At 35.1% G+C, this 18,920-nt stretch overlaps 2 protein-coding genes across 2 annotated transcripts; one reads left to right on the top strand and one right to left on the bottom strand.

Moving 5' to 3' along the window:
- Positions 1-65: 65 nt before the first annotated feature.
- On the top strand, positions 66-12,429 carry LOC125678686 (ELAV-like protein 2). The gene is made up of 4 exons (XM_048917321.2): positions 66-199; positions 5,347-5,415; positions 5,622-6,920; positions 10,345-12,429. Exon 3 carries the CDS (start codon positions 5,636-5,638, stop codon positions 6,620-6,622), a length of 987 nt encoding a protein of 328 aa, XP_048773278.1. The 5' UTR covers positions 66-199; positions 5,347-5,415; positions 5,622-5,635; the 3' UTR covers positions 6,623-6,920; positions 10,345-12,429.
- Positions 12,430-15,547: 3,118 nt separating this feature from the next.
- LOC125678689 (uncharacterized) lies at positions 15,548-18,086 on the bottom strand. The gene is given in 7 exon segments (XM_048917331.2): positions 15,548-15,671; positions 16,125-16,289; positions 16,607-16,687; positions 16,690-16,716; positions 16,719-16,738; positions 17,698-17,741; positions 17,991-18,086. Coding segments are annotated over 6 exon segments (408 nt in total). The 5' UTR covers positions 17,739-17,741; positions 17,991-18,086; the 3' UTR covers positions 15,548-15,597.
- Between the last annotated feature and the right edge of the window lie 834 nt (positions 18,087-18,920).

Genomic DNA, 18,920 nt, shown 5'->3' with positions numbered 1-18,920 from the left:
TTTTATTATATATTTATATTCCCCATGATAACTGATGTTATTCCCAATGTTTAAAGAAGATAATGACGTAGTGCACTTGACCGGAAGAAATATCTATAGTACGAAGTATTTCTTGTTAGGGGGAAAGAAAAATGGCGAATGAGCTCTGAAATATTATTTTGTAAACCGGAACAGAAAAACGAACAAGAAAACAGACTTGGTTAGTGCTATGTAATAGAGTTTTGTTTGTAATGAAGCAAACTGTACCAAAAGTAAACAACTTTGTATAGTGACTTTATTGATTGACCCATGGTTTGATATAGCACGTGTCAACAGGTTGGGAACACTTCCCCTATAGCGAGATATTCTCGCTAAAACGCGATTATCTCTCTCTAGCGAGAATAAATATATCCCGTACAACCGAGAAAAACACCCGTGGAGTACATCTCCTCGTGTTTCGCGTGAAAAGAAGAAAAAGTGCTAAAATGTCTGATACTTCTGCAAATATATTAATCAAAACAAAAACACTCACGATGTGCATTGGATTTCAGACTGCTTCCCTCTTACGCAACAACTTTGGTATGCAATTTCTTGACTGTATTGTCAATTTCATAGAAACAATTTGTGGCATGTTGAGTGTGTGTCGCACTTATTCAGCATTGCACGGGATTTACCATTATTTTCAATAAAGACACCAAAAACACCTGTTAATGGTAATGTTTACTTTCTCACTAAAGAGGGATAATCGTGTTTTAGCGAGAATATCTCACTATAGGGGAAGTGTTCCCAACCTGGTCAAGTCGCTACTTGGCACTAGATCATACATGTACATGCAAGTACGGTACACCTAGGCTATGTGATGTTACTACTTGTTAACCTCAACCAGACTGTGTCTAATTCTCCTAAATATGGGTCAGTACTCATTAGGGTATCATAACGATCGAGCATCTATTTCGTAGTATCCTTGTTTTAGCTTGTACATTTTTCCGTTTCAACCATAGCCTTTCTTTCTCCTTTATTTAGTCTTTAGTAAAGACTAGAGAAGTGGACAGGGATAGTGTACAAGGCTACATTCACTTCTCGGAACACTTCTAGTGTACCGGTCTTTAGTAAAGTCTAGGGAAGTGGACAGGGATAGTGTACATGGCTACATTCACGTCACGGAACACTTCTAGTATACCGGTCCCCAAAATAAGGCACTAAAATGAGTGCTGCTGAATGTAGTTTAGTACTCGATGTATGTATACAATCGCATGAGCAGTAAAGAAAATCTATAAAACAGCAAAATTAAGCCCAAATCTGAATTCTTTGTGTAAAATAAAGTTTGAAGACCTGTGTTTTCAAACACAGTTCTTTAAATTTGAAATAAAACCAGAATGCAAAAAGATGTACCATTTATGTTCCAAAATAGATAAAATTCTTTGTAAATAAATTGTCATGTGTACGATATCTTACATAATTCTCCTGAATATTCAGTTATCAATGAGAAAAGATATTGATTCTTCCTATTGGGGAAAAAACGTTTTTATCAATATTTTAGCCCATGGACACTTCTGAAATGCGGGTTGCTCCAACATCCTTAATTCATTTTTTTAAAAAAAATCTATATATATTAATTTACTCGCATGACCAGCTTGACTTGTCGGAGGCTACCACCTCCAAGCTCCTGCTTAACTGCGCTCAAATGTTGCTGGTCTTTCTGCTCAATTTTATTACAATTTGTACATGAAACATTGACGACTTTCACGTCTCTGCATCCGAAGTGAAAAGTTTCTCGTTTATTGTTGTAACATTTATAAGAATAAGTCCAACAAATTTAGATGGTAACAAATGAACTAAATCTGTAGATGAAACATTGAGAAAAGTATCATGATTAACATATACTTAACATACAAATTAAATCAAAGTCATACAAATCTAAATATTTGCATCTATCAATGTTTTGTCAGGAAAAAAACCTGTACTGTTTCAATGTACCAATTTTTGCATAATTTATCTTGCTGATTGTACACCCCCCCCCCCCCCCCCCCCCCAGGTTTCAACAATAATTGAAAAATTCATCAAACAGAATGTTTTAATGAGAGGACTTGGGGGATTTTCTTGGCTTTTTTATGGGACCAGTTACTGGACTCATTCCCAATCTAAATACATGTATCTCTAATATTTTCCTCCCATTTTAATCTATTTTCCCAATCATTTCAAACATAAAAGAGTCAGAAATAATTGATATTCTTTAGTATGTTTTCCTTTGCACAATTATTTAAAAAAAAACTGGAAGTGCAGAATCTGGACCAGGATTGTTAAAAGTGATCGGCAACCTTGAGAACTATGCAATGTTATACTAAGAACCTCAAGTGAAATGTCTAATGGACATTTATTAAACTGTACTTGTGATAGATATATTATTTTCATGATCAACTCCATCATACCTATGAGTTAACAGTGCTTCCCAAGTTCTTCTGGTACTTACTGGACATTTGGTCCAGTAATGGTCGAGTTGTTACTGGACCAAATCACATTTTACCAGACCAAAATTTTATCTGCAAATTAACCCCCTATTGTTGCCCCATCTTACCCTTGGGGGCCATGGTTTTGACAAACTTGAATTTACACTATATCAGGAAGCTTAATATTTCAGATAATTTGAACTTTCTGGCCCAGTGGTTCTTGAGAAGATTTTTAAAGATGTCCCCTATATATTCCCATGTTAACCTTTGATCCCCTATTGTCGCCCTACCCTACACCTGGGGGCCATGATTTTAACAAAATGTCAGGAAGCTTTCATGTAAATTTGAATTTCTGTCCCAGAATGGCATCGGCGACGTACTTTATTAGCCCAAGCATTTCACTTCAGATTCGTCAGTGGAATAAACTTTTCCAACCTGTGTTCAACACCAGTGTTATGAAATACACGGTTTTTAAAACTCGAGCAATTCGCGTAACTCAAATCAAACGTGTTCATGTTGTTCAAGTACTTCTTGATTAGTTTAAACGCTTTATTTACTTGTTATTTATTACCTAATTCAAACGCTTCAAAGACGTCTGTAATTTCACGGAATATTGCTCAATTGTATTATCACCCTCTCGGGGGGAATTGAAGATGATTGCAAGTTTGATAAATATTTGAGTTAAATGTAAAGAGGTTTTCTGTTTGCATTGACTAAACATCAGAGTAAATTTTGGGACGTGTTGCTAAAAATTGAAAATTTATCTGATTATGTATTTCATTGGGGGGAAAAATCATCGGACACTTGGTCCGGCCAACAACTGATATTGATCGGACCAAAACAAAAATTACCGGACATTTGCCAATGTCCGACGGACCTTCGGAATCACTGAGTTAATCCTTAGTATTTTTACAGAATATGTGTCCATATAAATATTTAATATTAATTTTTTGTTGATTAGATAATTCGCCAAGTTCAGAGCATGTAGATTGTTTATTTGGTTAGTACATTTAATTGTAATTATATGACATGATTTTAAATATTATACAAGAAATAATTTGAAAGGACAGTTCAAAACACCACAAACTTGAGGACTTTTGTTCTTATGCATCAATTTGTTCTCTCATTAATTATGTTTGTTTAAATTAAAACACAGGCAAATACACCTGAATGTATTTTATTTAGAATGAACTTGTTTTAACTAATTATCATTTTAAAAAAACCCACTAATATTAAATAAGTAAAATGTCATTATAAATAAAATTACCTGATAGAACTAATCTTCTAAACTCTTAAAGTGAATACTGTGTTCAACATGTGTAGGATTTGCATGTAATGCATTCAGCTATTTAGATTTTATTTTTTAGACAGGGAGGGGTTAGATTTTGATTTATTTTATTCTTTTAGACAGGGAGGGGTTAGATTTTGATTTATTTTATTCTTTTAGACAGGGAGGGGTTAGATTTTGATTTATTTTATTCTTTTAGACAGGGAGGGGTTAGATTTTGATTTATTTTATTCTTTTAGACAGGGAGGAGTTAGATTTTGATTTATTTTATTCTTTTAGACAGGGAGGAGTTAGATTTTGATTTATATTCTTCTTTTAGACAGGGGGGGGGGGGGGGGGGGTTAGATTTTGCTATGAATAGCATGTTTTGCTGATTGATCATTTTAAAAAATACTTCAACACATTATTTTCTTCACTTTAATTGGTTATTAACCACACAATAAACACTTCAAATTTTCCGAATTCGAACATTTTTCGCTTCAATTTTCCCAATTCTACAAACCCTGGACCCAGTGTGAATATGGTAGGAAAATCCCTGGGACTAAGGTCCTCATTCTGTTAGCAAAGCAAAATAAGTTCTGGTACTGCTACTGCAAGATACTGGGCCTGAGAAATTTTGAGAAAGATATAGGTGTGTTACAAGCCCCAAACCATGCAGGGGTATATTCTGAACATTTTTATTATCTTTAACAATTAGATAAAGTGTGAAAGTTTGCCTTTGTTATATACTTGGAAGACATTGGTCTAGTGTTTTTAAGATACATAGTGTACACATAAGAATTCCATACATCTACAGTTTACTGTGAATAATGACCAAAAGTTCAAGTCTTTCCTTTTAATGTACATAACCAGATTTAGAGGGGTACAGTGTTCGAAATTGGTTTCAAACTTGGTATAGACCACGAGTCTATGCCAACACGACGACATAGACCTCATCGAATTGGCATAGACCGCAACATTGAAAAAAAATATCAACCAAAAAAAAGCATTTTCATTTACTTCTAATGTACTTAGAAAGCATATTTTCTTTTCATTTCCATAACGGTATTCTCATTTCCTCATCACATTTATCAGACGTCGACTGACCATGTAGAGGTCCTTTGGGATAACTTTATTGCTTTAAATCTAGAAATTGGCATAAACAATTTGGTCTATCTCAATCACAATTGGCATAGACTAGTGTCATTTGACATAGACTCGGTCTATCGGTTTATGGTTAATTTGGAACACTGTACAGATCCCCACTAGATTTATCAAAATGTACATGAATCATTCAATATGTCATTCTGACCAGATTTTAAAAATTTAAACACAGAAAATCCCAAATCTTTTTTGGGGTATTCGCTCTGCAGGTGACCCAACAGGCCTCCATCTTTGATCTGTTTGGTGGCCCCCTCAAATCAAATTCCTGTATCTACCCCAGATATAGATATGCAGGCAATTAAATTTGGTCATGTATGTGTCAGAAATCAGAATTATACATTCATAAGTGAACTATGTGCATGTCACCAATGAAATCAATCTTTTGAGATTGGAATACCAGTTATGATAAGTGTGTTGAAAAATATGTATCTATATTACTGTTTTCGTATTGCTAACTTTTGATATTCTCTCTGCATTTTTTTTTAATAGGCTGTTTTATGAGACATTGAGGAATCAGTTTTTTTTCGCATCTTGCATTTTTTTCCGATCAGCAGAAAGGTAAATTTTTTTTTATACCCGTAACCAGTTATTTGAAAACCTAACTACTACATTATTATACACAAACGCAAAACAGATAAGCTGTTAATTGTTATACATTTATCTCATATTATGTTGTAAAAATAGAAACCTTTTTTTTTATCAAATCTAAATCAAAAAAAAAATTTTTTGCCTTTTTTTTTTTTTGGCTGACTTTGGAAATCCAGATTGAAGCTGCAGAATGGAGGAAGAACAAACAAACCTCATCATAAATTACCTTCCACAAGCAATGCAGGACGAAGAGTTTAGGTCCTTGTTTGAGAGCATTGGACCACTCAAATCTAGTAAAATTGTAAGAGATAAGAATTCTGGTTATAGCTATGGTTTTGGTTTTGTCGATTATCATAATCCAAAGGATGCTGCTTCTGCTATCAGCCAGTTAAATGGATATCGTGTGGAACACAAAGTTCTCAAAGTGGCATATTCTCGCAGAAATGATGAAAATACCAAAGGATCCAAGCTTTACCTTCAGAAATTGCCTTTACATTACACAGAAGAGGAAGTACAAAATTATTTTTCATCATATGGAGAAATTGTTCAAGTTCGTGTTGTTACAGATCAAGCAACGGGCCAGCCCAAAGGAATAGGCTTCATTTTGTTCTCCAGAAAATCTGAGGCGGAGGCAGCCATAAATGATCTGGATAACAAAGTGCCCCCTGGAGGCACTCAGCCTCTGAGAGTCAAATTTGCCGATGAAAATTCCAAAAAAGTTAAAGCGCCTTCCCAGTACAACTACTATTCACAGCCTCAGTATCCAATGCACGGGAGTTATAATGAGGGCATGAGTGGGTCAAGGGGTCCAATGAGAAATCCAGGGAGTCGTTTCAGGTTTAACCCAATGGGAAGCAGTAGTAGTTATAGTGGGGGTTATGGAGGAGGGAGCAGTAGTTATGGAGCAGATTACTACACTCCTCCTTCTCAGGGAGCGGGGTACGTCTTGTTTGTTTATAACATTGGCCCCGAGGCTGATGAGAAAACTCTTTGGCGCATGTTTTCTCCTCTTGGAACAGTTACCAAAGTCAATGTTATTATGGATCATCAGAAAAATCAATCTAAGGGTTATGGATTTGTCACCATGCCAAATTATGAGGAGGCTGAGTATGCAATCCTCAACATGAATGGCTATTGTTATAATGGGAGGGAATTGTCTGTGTCATTTAAAAGCTAAGCTATTTTCATCATGATCAAATTTATCCACAGTCATTTATTCATAGATCACGCATTGTCTAGTATTTGTCATAAATTTTGACTCTTGCAGTATATAGTCTTAGCCTTTTAGGTGTAAATCTGTCAGGAGCACAAATATATGTAACATGAATTTGTTGATACATGGTATAATGCATGTCAGTTCTTTGTTTAGGAATTAGTTTGGTTTTTGAAAATTTTGGTTTTGTATTTTGTAGATTCTGATGTCCCAGTCCTCAGAAAAATGTGATTTTCTTCCATTTGACATAACTTTTAGTAAGGTAAGCATCCATTATCTGGACACGATATACCCTTATACTATGGCTTATTTTCATATTCTTTTATGTAACACAGTGCTCATAGATTTGATGTATCTACACAGACAGAGCTCTAGTGATCTTTACTGCTGTTGGTCAGTTGTTAATTCTCAACATTTTCAATTTCTCCTGAACCACTCATATGAATTCATCTAATTATTAATCATCCAGCAGGAATGGAGTTTCTTCATACAATGCCCTGTTGTTTTTTTATTTGAGGGGGGAGGGGGTAGATAGATAGGCAATGAAGGAATCAGGTAGGGTTATGTAGAGATCTCCTGTAGAATAAAGAATGACAAATTATGTAGAGATCTCCTGTAGAATAAAGAATGACAAATTATGTAGAGATCTCCTGTAGAATAAAGAATGACAAATTTGATGCATTGGAAATTTTCATCTACAGAACACCATAAAATGTATATGCAAGCATCCTCATACAGATCTTAATCAAACCATTGAGATAGAGTGTGGGTCCACAATTACTTTAGAATTATGAGATGCATTTCTTCCTGAGAGCAAAGTAAACCATAACACAAAATGGGATCAGCATTGTGGGCCATTAGTTGGTCTGTAAATAGTTCGCCTTTTCAAATATTGGCTGTATTTAATACATCATCAGTGATTTTTTTTGGACCAAAATGCCACCGATATTCGGCTGTTTCCCCTCACTAAAATTAGCTATTTTTTCCCAATTATATATATATGTTTTTCCCAATTTCAAATCTAGGGAAATTAGGTCTTTTTAAAAAAAAGTTACCGTATATTGCTGACAAAGAGTAAATACGTTTTTCTTCTTCAGTTTTATTCTCCAAACCACTGCACATGCAAAAGGTTTTGTAAAGAATATGTAAAACAGTAGAGGCATCCATATTATCAGATATAGTATATAGTTTCCAGATACACAGTAAGCCATTGTTGACAATTTAGTTTGACCGCCATTATATGTAGGGTCAGGCTAATAACAGGAAGTGATCAACAGTATAGGGTTTTACTAAAATCCAAAAAATACAAACAGGAGAGACATTCTGGAAACTTGGGTACAAATGCTGGTGAATTAATAATTTATTATTTTGTTTATGAAATTAGACAATAAGTATTTCTTAGAAAAAGTAAATAATATCTATACAAGGTGTGACTTCCAATACATATTTAATGTCAAATAATGATTTATTTTATGATTTTAAATCAGATCTGAAATAAACCTCAAGCAAAAAAAATGTTATTTGATTATTTTATGCATCTTTACCATTTTAATTTACTACGGAATGATTCTTCCCAATTTGAGGAAATTGTCGCTAATTTTTACCAATTCAAAAGGAGGGATGGTAGTTTGAAAAACAAAAAAAATCACTGATCATTCTTATGGATTGTAGCTGCATAATCAAGAGGTGTTAATTAACAGAATTGGTAGCAATGTTGAATGGATTCAAATTTCAACTAGAGCCTATAACATTTCTTGTGTTTTGTGTGATCTGATGATCCGAGCCTGTCAACTTGATGTGATCCGATTCTTTGGATCAAGTAGTAATATCGAGATGACAGCAGCAACTCTTTTTTAAGGTGTTTTCAAAACTTTTGTATGAGCAACGGAATCAGGCCCTGGGAATTATGTAATGAGGGTTTTGAGAGTTATAGAATCGGACCCTTGGAGTTATGGAATGAGGGTTTTGAGAATTATGGAATTGGGCCCTTGGAGTTATGGAATGAGGGTTTTGAGAGTTATGGAATTGGGCCCTTGGAGTTATGGAATGACTGAGGGTTTTGAGAGTTATGGAATCATGACCACAAGAATTACTGTATGTAATCAGGGCTGCAATAGTTATGATATCAGAGCTTTGAAATGAAGGTATTTAGGTCTATGGGATCAGGACTGGGGGAGCTGTGGGATCAGGGTCTTGAGGATTTTTGAAATCAAGGTCTTGAGGCCTATGGGATAAGGGCTGTGAGAGCTATGAAATCAAGGCCTTGAGGCCTATGGGATCAGGGGCTTGAGGCCTATGGGATCAGGGTTGCTCGAGCTATGAAATCAGGCCAATATTTGTTATTGCAGGGGTGTGAGTTTTCCTCTTTTCAGAGGCAATCCTCTGATTTGCTCAATTTTTGAAAAAATGAAACACTCTAGATTTGATCTAAAGTGGCAGATAATGATATTTTTCCAGGTAGGGTGAGGTGTTTTCCTCCCTTTTTGACCAGTTTTCCTCTGATTTCTTGGGAGTTAAGTAACATCCCTGTTATTGACATGGATTTTCTTTTCAAAGATCTCATTAAAAAGACATTTGACATGTCTTGGAATTAACAAATTAACAAACTCCCACTCTTGAAGGTAGCATAATGCACTCTATTAAATCATGACATCAAAGATATGGTATTGCATATACATGAACGTGTATGTTGAAGTGCTTTTAGTTGTGGTCATTAAAGTAGTCGAGGATTGCAAGGTGAACATTTAACATTGCTAAGAAAGATAAGACCTAACAATAGTTAAACTATTTTGACTGTAAGCCACAGATATTAGTTTGAATAATCTGTAATGTGCTCTTTCAAATATGGATCACATCATAGCCACATTCTACAAGCAATGCTTAGTTGGATACTTCAAGGTACAGTCAAACCTCGTTATCTCAAACTCGAGGAGACTGAGAAAAAACTTCCAAGATATCCGAGGATTCGAGATGTCTAGGGTAAAATAGTTAAACAATAAGTGGTTGTGACTTTTGAATCACTTCGCCATACCCATGGTATTTAAGATATCGGTGTTCAAGATAGTGAAGTTAACTGTATGTGATTACCCAAACTTTTCATTAGGTCATCTGAGTTATTCAGGGGACTTATTCTGATGGATACTGTAGGATGAAGTGTTAAGTAGATATTAAATTTTGTAATTGAATAAAGGAGAGTGTATTACATAATCATAATTTTTTAGAATTTGATTTTACTGTGCAAGTTTGATTAGATATTCAGACTTGTGTTGTTCCACTGGAGTTAAGTTTCCTATAGAGAAGAAGTAGTTCAGTAAAAAGACATTCAATATATAAATGAAAATAAGAAAAGTATGCTCACTTAGCTTTCTATACGATTGTGATCTAAGTGAGCAGATCAGAGCACTGTATATAGGGATAATTTCACCACGTATAATATTTGTCCCAACACATGATTCCCTCAGAGATGTCTTGCTTCTCGAGGATTTAATTTGGAAGATTTTGTTCAATTTGTTGAATGAGTTCAGTTTTAAATCCATCCACGAAGGATTTGGGCAAATTGAGTAGAAGAAAAATGTGCGCAAAATATTCCCGTTTGCAATATATAGTTATAGTTTACTTAGATTAAGCTACCGCTATGTCATATTCATAACTTCATGTATTATTTGTACAATCTTTTTGTTTTGCAGCATACTTTCTGATGACTGGGAACAGAATGAATATAATTTCCTTTATCTCCGTCAAGAATTGTAAACAGGAGAATAAGTATTGATGTTGATAGTTGTGGGGTGTTTTTTTTTTTTTTATGAAATTGTATTATTTTGATTTACAATACTGTTGTAATTAAGGTTGAAGTTTAAAGGTATCCAACCCATTTTTGAATCCAATCATATTTCATTAAGGAAATGACAGATCAATAAAATCATGAAACTTAAATGTTGATCCTAAAAGTTTGCATGGATGCGAGTGGAAATAAATATTTCTTCATGAATAAGAGTGCAAGATAGATGAATTGGAATGAACACTCACAGTAGAAAGATGCAACAATGAATAAGATTGTATGGAGAAAATCATTCAGTTTTTAAACAAGGGAAATAATTCATAAGAAGGTGAAAGTGAAATGGATACAGAGTTTCCATGCACTATTATCCAAAGTATTAAAGCTGGATATTTTGATTTTGTGGTTTGGTCATATTATGCTGTTTTAACTTTGATGGTATTGTGGGTTGAAATACCATATGTACACAGAATATGACACACACATTTAAAAATCCCCTGCTTTTTGCAAAAAATTAGATGGATTATCCCCCTTATCTCTCTCTCTTTTCAACAACAACACACACATGTACAATAACATACTAAAAAAGACCAGGATGGAACAGGGAACCATAATTCATTGCATTGACTCCTTAAGTCGGATACTTTCCATAATTTATTTTTATGAAATTGGAAGATTATTTAATTATTTTAGCTGGCATGAAACCAATCGTAAGTAGAGAATGTTGTGACAATTTTTGATTTACAAATGTAGGGTTTTTTTTATATATATAAATGTTTCCATTTTCATGTTGTTTGATTGAATACTTAACAGATACATAGTTTGAACTTTCTGATATTTATTAATCAGATGGATAACTAATTGTGATGTGTGTGTGTGTGTGTCATGCTCTGTAAAAAAGAAAAATTTAATGTTATGTACATGTATTTGTAAATCCTTTTGTTTTATTATTGATTTGTTTATTTGTTTTCAACTGTTAATGCACCACTTCAGTAAAGTGACAAAAAAGAGATCAAATCAGAAATACCTTTTTTATCTTCTCCCAACATAATTGTAGGTGGGTAACTTGTCCAATCATGCATACATTTCTGTTTATACATTCGTTTGTCGGTTTGACCATGTGCACTAGATTTTGGCCACATATATCGAACTTTAAAAGAATGATATCTTATATAAAGACCTTGCTTCCTATTGGTTTAAAGGGTACATGATGAAAATCTGAGATCACTAGAAGTGAAATTCTTATTTCTTCTGCACTAGCTTAAGTATGTGTACACACATTTGTCCCAAGTTTTTTCAGACTTGCAGGAATGGTACCTTGGTTTCTATTGGTTTTCAAAGTTACAGGTAAAAGGTCAAGTTCACTATAAAGGCTGTTCGAAAAATTGAAATTCCAAAATTTGTTGTGTTCCAAGATTTAAGCTATATTTCGTTTCCAACTCTTGTCAAACTTTCAGTAATGGGTACTTTTTAATTTTTTGTCAAACTTTCAGGAATAGGTAATTTGCATGAAGACCTGAGTAATACCTAGTGGTTTTATTAAAAAAAGTTAAGATGGCTGTGAGCAAAATTCAAGTTAAATTTTTAACTCAATAGTCATGATAGTTGTTACACTTTCAAGAATGACCCTGGGTCTGTCTCAGTTTTTGAGAAAAGTAAAATGCAGAAGGGATGTAATCTAAGTCAAAGATCTTGGTTCCTTATACTAGTACACACTATTCAAGGTTAAATGTATAAGGTCAAAGTCACTAGAAAGAAAATTCCATAGATTCCTTGGTTACCAAGTTCAATACCACTTGCATGGATGCTATCTTACCATATCCTATACTGAGAGGGGATGTCCTGCTTTGTGTAAATTGGTTGAAATGCCAAAACTGAAAAGCAACTGCATGGACTAGCCTTAGCACATTGTATCCTAGTAACGTATTTCAATGTGTATTGATACTACGTGTATAGTTATCTTACTGAAATGTGATGAATAAAAATGAACATTAAAGTATTTGTTGGTTTTGTGTATTGGTGTTCATAGGGGGTTCTGCATGATGCAGTGGACCCATTCTCTCACCAGAGGGAGCGTTACGCAAGCTTGTAGCACATGGATTTCTGGGTAAGGAATGGCAGTGGACCAAGTTAAATGAGGTCTTACACTTTGCTGTTGGTGATGTGTCGGCCATATAACAGTTACTTCTTAAAGATGATCTTGATGACGTTAATGGTGCTGCTGTTACATTTGGTGCAGCAGAATGCACACGTTGAATAACATACCATGTCTAAAGTTGCACATGCTCAAAAGTTGGTAGCAATGTCACTTAGGGCTGTCTGCCTTGTATATATGTTCATAGAGTTGCATTTTAAAGAAACGCATCACAAAGTCCACTGTAATGGAAATATATTAAACACAAAAATTTCAAATAAATGGGATTTTTCAACAAACTGAATTTTGTGGTTATGGATGTTGTCCGTTATGGTTGGAAGTGGTGGAAATCAAAAAATGTGAAGGAACTTTTAGTAAATTTGAAATCAAATATTTTCCAGAGTCAACAAGCATGAAAATAACCACTTCTCAACACTTTATTTCAGCGATATTTTCAAAAAGACCCTCGTTGAATACATGGTCGTCTTCCATTTATTGGAATTTCCATGGGCACAAATTGGGCTCATTTATTAGTTGACCTGGTTTGTATTCTTAGAAGGCAGGATTTAATTCAAAAACTCCTACAAGAGTTCTTTACAAGAGAAGAAATATTGTTGCTGTGGCTTTTAGCTCGACCTTTAGATACATCGACGATGTTTTATGTTTCAAAAATTTCCATTTTGGTATCTCGGTGGTAGAGAGCGTTCGCTTCGTAACTGGGATATCGTGAGTTCGAGTCCCACTCGTACCATGGTCGCGTCAAACCTAAGACGTTAGTTGACATAGGTAGTGATTGCTCCTTCGCCAAACGCTCGGCATTTAGAAGTGAGAATCACGGGTCTTTCGTATATGACCTTTAAAACGGAGGTCCCGTGTCGCGGCAGGCGTTGGCAGGATAAAGAACCCTCGCTGTATATATTCTATTAGAAGTTTCACGGTAGCGAGACCGATGAGTCAATCCGGGATATATCACATGTATGTGATTGTCCAATCAATAATCCCTTTATCAAATATTTAACTTACAACTTACTCAAGTTATCATTTTTAAAACTATATCACCATAAAAAGTCGCCATTTCTGTGACAAGATTTAGATGCCCCCGAGTTTTGTAATCCGATCCATCTTGTAGCGGTAGATGTATGGCTAACTCATCCCAGGTTGGTTTTTCTTCAAATTATCCTACGGTGTTTTGTTTTTTTAGGTATAACGTTCATATTTTGCAAGATTTTTTCAAATATTTCAAATGATTATCAATTATATTCGATTCTGGGTGATTTCTCAAATATTCCGTGTGTAAAGACATTAGTTATATTCGAGTTCTCTACATGTCTTGTGAGCAGTGTTTATTTTTTGCTAGAACTAGGAATATCCTGCGATAACATCTGTAGTATAGATCTACTCAGTGGTCTGAGGAAAAGATTTATTAACATATGGCAAAATAATCTTTAAGCATGTGTTAGGAATGAAAAAGACACGTTACGAACATATGGATTAATTATTCAAAACAAGTTTTTCAAGGGAAAAATACTTTTCTACCATTGTAAAACCCAATATTCTTAGATGTTTCACAAACTTCCTCATCAGCTCACATAAACTAGAAATTGAAATGGACAGGCACAGAAATGTCCCTAAGCAGACAGAAATGTAAATTTTGTAATTCAGACTCTGTAGAAGATGAAATTCATTTATGTTTGAATGCCCAACTTTGAACAATATACTGAGACAAGAATTTGTAAATCATATAATAGAAGAAAATACCAACTTCTCCTTGCTTTCAAGTAAAGATAGATTGATATGGCTTATGGTAAATGAAAATAGTAATATACTAACTTGTTTTGCTGACTACATAATAGTGTCATGAGAAACGAGGGCAATGTTTTCTCACATTATCACCAGTGTGAGATAGACTTTACCCATGTGAGACAGCCATGTGAGATTTTTCTGTCTCACACTGCTGCGACGTCATTTGATTGTGACGTAATATATTTTCTATGATTTACGTTACACGGTGAAGATTTACGGTACACGATGAAGCAAAAATATGTTGCATTGTTATCTTTAAATTTTAATGTATATAGCTTTCTGGTGGACAACCTTAGTTTTTTTTTAGTTTACACTTACAGTGTAAACCATTTTCGGGTATGCTCTTTCTGCCTATCTAATTAGTTTTTGCATCGAAGTTCAAATGAGGATTTTGATAATTTAGAATTTTCTCAAAGCTCCTAAATTTATGCACTAAACTGTAGGTAAAATGTGAGAAAAATAATCCTTCATTATTAACTCGTGTGGGATAGGGAAATTCCACCTCTGGAACAAGATTCGCTGTCTAGGACTCGGCAAAGCCTCGTCCTAGACTGCGAATCTTGTCCCCTCGGTGGAATTTCCCTATCCCACACTCGTACTAATGAAGGATTATATTAATCGCAGGATCTATCTGAATAATGAATAAACATAAAGTGGACAAAATTTAAAGTATCTAGTTAAGTCGCATACCATAATTTTATAGCATTTTGTGTTGTCTATTATTACATTTTGTACATTTATTAATTTACTTATATATGATACATGGTGTACTTAAGTTTCACTTGAGCGCTATCATTTGGATCTCTTTCCCTGTTGATTTTACTTTATTTCATTTTTTGTCAATACTTGTGTTTAAGTTGTTCTGAATACCCATAATGGGTCCAAGATTGGAAATAAATGATATTCTATTCTGTCTGGTTGACATTAATTTATGGATAGCTAATCCTTAGTGAAGTTAGATGTAACATTATAAACGAAATGTACACAGCACCAGGAAATATGATTGTCTTTATTGCAGTCATGAGGTATCGAGTTAGTTCACGAAATCAACGAATATGAAGACACCGCGAAAATAATGATTTCAAACAGTAAATGCTTCGCAATGGTTCTATCTTGTATGTAATTATAGGATTTTATACTGTGAATCAAATCTTAAAAACGAAATGTGCACAACACAAAAATATGATTGTCTTTATTTTGTATACCACCAAACGGAAGAGATTATCTTCACTTAGATTGAGGAGAATGGATCAACTTCAGCCAATTTATTACGAACTCTGCTTGTCCGACAACACCGTCCACTACAAATATAACATATATACCATTTTATTTTAAAGTTCTCTGTAAGTCATAGTAACCGTCCTCAGTAAGCATGATACCGGTATCGTTAACGGTTATTTTCTGTAAGTCATAGTACCGTCCATGGTAAATATGATCTACACACGTATACCGGTGTTGTTAACGGTTATTCTCTGTAAGTCATAGTACTGTCCATTGTAAACATGAAATGTACCAGTATTGTTAACGGTTATTCTATGAACGTCATAGTACCGTCCATTGGTAAACATGAAATGTACCGGTATTGTTAAAAGTTATCTGTAACTGTGGTAACCACTCAATGTAAACATGAAATATACCAGCACGTGTTATGTTTTCCACGAAATGAAATTTACACAAGTATCCTATCTTCGTTAGCTTACTAAAAGTACATATAAAATTCTGTGTAAGACTAGCTGAGTGACATTGAAGCTTACAATTTCTATCAAAGAATGCAAGAATCCAGGGTATATCTCTCTCTTCGATATCCCCATTTCTGTCCACGTCCAGATGATGAAAGAGGACCACTGCTTCTATCGATGACCCCAGGCTGCGCTCCTGCCAGTCCAAGAGAAACTCCGCACTAGAAACTGCTTTGTCATCTGCAATTTTTATCTGATGTTATAATACTTTTTATTGGATCGAGATAATTTTCAATTCTGTTACTTTAACATAAAAATTGCAGTGAGGGGGGGGGTGGGGGGGGGTGGGGGCTATATTTCCAACTTCCATCAATCGAGCAATTTGTTATGTATGCATGCAAATAATCCTTCACGGACTAAATACACATGCATCTGAATAAAAGGAGGGCTTGCGTGCTGCAGATAAATTTAGTTCATTTCAAATCTTATGGGGTGTGTAAAATGGGAGAAATGCAACTCCACATATGACTTTTCAATTATAAGTTTATTATACTCACGATTTCTATCAAAATCGAAGAAAATTTGTTGAAATTCGTGCAGCGTCAGACTATAGCTGTGGTCTCTGTCGGCGAGATGAAGATGTACCTCGCTTCAGCGTCGCTCCCCTCGGGAAAGGACCAGCATTGGCACTTCAAAAATACAGTTTCCACAATATACCATACAGATGAGGAAATTTCTTGAGGAGCGACATTTAAATAGGAATGGACGAAGGTATACCCCCCCCCCCCCCAAAAAAAAACCCAACTTGAAACTTGATTTCAGATCAGTTCGTCGACCGCCTTTGTTGGTTAACACTAGTAAAGATTAACATAATAAGTAAAACGACCAAGTTCTAACATCATGTATACATTGTTTCTTGAAGTCCTACCATGATGCACACTGTGGTTTGAAGTAACTTACAAACATGTGCAAATATTTCGATGTTCGATTGTAGTCAATATATCATGATATATCGTGATGCATCGCAATACTTTTTTTCTCGCACGATACACAGCCCATCTTCGCTAGCCAAGGGTTTTCGATCCACTCCGCTCCCCATTTATGTTATGGGGAACGGAGTTAAATGGGGAGCGGAGTGGACCGAAAACCCTTGGCTAGCGGAAGATGTACACAGCCCTACAATATTCACAACTCATAGTAGGGTTAATTGTAAGCGCCTCACCAGTGAATGTCAGTAGTTTAGACTCTTGTCAGATATTGTCTATAGTTCGCTTCTGAAATGCTATACTAAACAGCTATATATAAGAAGTTTTGAAGGCGCTCGATATCTATTTTTCCGTTTGTGGTCCATCACTAGAAATGTGGCGGATCACAAATCTTTGACTTAGGAAGGTGGATGTGCTCGACACTTCAATATTGAAATTATGCTTGCTTATTTAAATCTATCTGATTAAACAGTCATTGTGTGTAATATAATTGACACAAAAATTATCAGTCACTGATCAGTTCTTTGAAAAAAAAAAAAAAAAGGTTTACAACACCGAATTAAAAGTTGTCGCGTCGATTAGCGTATTACCAGCAGTGGGGAATTGGAAACACTGACATATATAAAGGAAGATTTACCCTGAACCCAGAAGCCGGTGCTTACCTGAACAAGACACACGAGAGTAGAAAAATATGAGCAATCATTTTCTGCAAAAAGGAAAGAAACGGCCATGAAAATCGTAAAAATTACTCAGATAAGAAAAAGACAATCTCGGAACTTTGGAAAATTGATTTCCCGTACGACCTAAAATATTGAGTGCGACAGTGTAAAGTATGCTAGTTGAATCACAAGGATTAGATTAGAAAATGTACATTTGAAAAATCGTTTTCTGACAACGAATTATAATTATACACTGTACATATAATTGTTTGTACGCTGAGGACCATTTTACCTGCCTGCTATAGTCTCTCCTGTAATTTTCTGATAGGAAGTACACACACGCTGTTCGTCACTGATAAGAATCAAACACTTCGTACATGTTTGTCCAAGGTCTCTCTAGAAAGAAAACTTTTACTACTGTACTAGTCAACATCAATATGGCTATCATTGCGAGCGCCCATTTGGTTCCAAAAAGGAACAAACCAAATTAATAAACAACGAAACTGCATTCGACAAAAGGCTTTTGACCGTAATATGTAGAACATGTCTAACAATCCTTATATTTAGTTCATGGTTGTGTGTTTCTTAAACAACATTTAATCATGCCCATTATATGAGCACAGGACGCCATGAATGGACTTTCAAATTCTTTATCTCTCTCTTTAGACATCCACAATTTGTATCGACAGTTATTTCCTCATGAATGCGTTTGCAGTTGTGAACATCGCACGTATAAATCTCTATGAATATAACTAGTACGTCCGATTTAACGACTGAGAATTTCGACATGCGGAAATAAAAGTAGAAGGCATGAACTGCGACGCCCCCCCCCCCCCCCCCCCCCCCCTATACCTCATGAAGCGCCTACCGCTTCTAAACCTCGGGTTAGTCACGCGACGGCACTTCATTCTGTAGAAGTTCATTAAAAGCATGAATGTACTGGACATTCATCAGTTTTTTCTGAGTTGAAGCAGAAAACAAATTTGCAAACACGACATAATTTTCTTCAGTTGAATTAAAATGATTCCATGAAAAGAGAACACTTCAATCCAGCTGACATGCACTTGTTACAGAATAGAAATAAACATACTATGTACTTTATTTCACTGGGTAAAGATCTAGAATAAAATCATAAATGTACATAGAGTTGTCCATCTACGGGGAAACCCAATTTGTGATACAAAAAGGAGGAAACAGACCCTGCAATGGCGCTGTTCCCGGGATCC

Source organism: Ostrea edulis, chromosome 2, assembly GCF_947568905.1.
Source record: "Ostrea edulis chromosome 2, xbOstEdul1.1, whole genome shotgun sequence".
In the NCBI taxonomy this organism is placed as follows: Eukaryota; Metazoa; Mollusca; class Bivalvia; order Ostreida; family Ostreidae; genus Ostrea; species Ostrea edulis.
The sequence above is the reverse complement of the archived record's forward strand: the minus strand, read 5'-3'. Positions and strand labels throughout refer to the sequence as shown.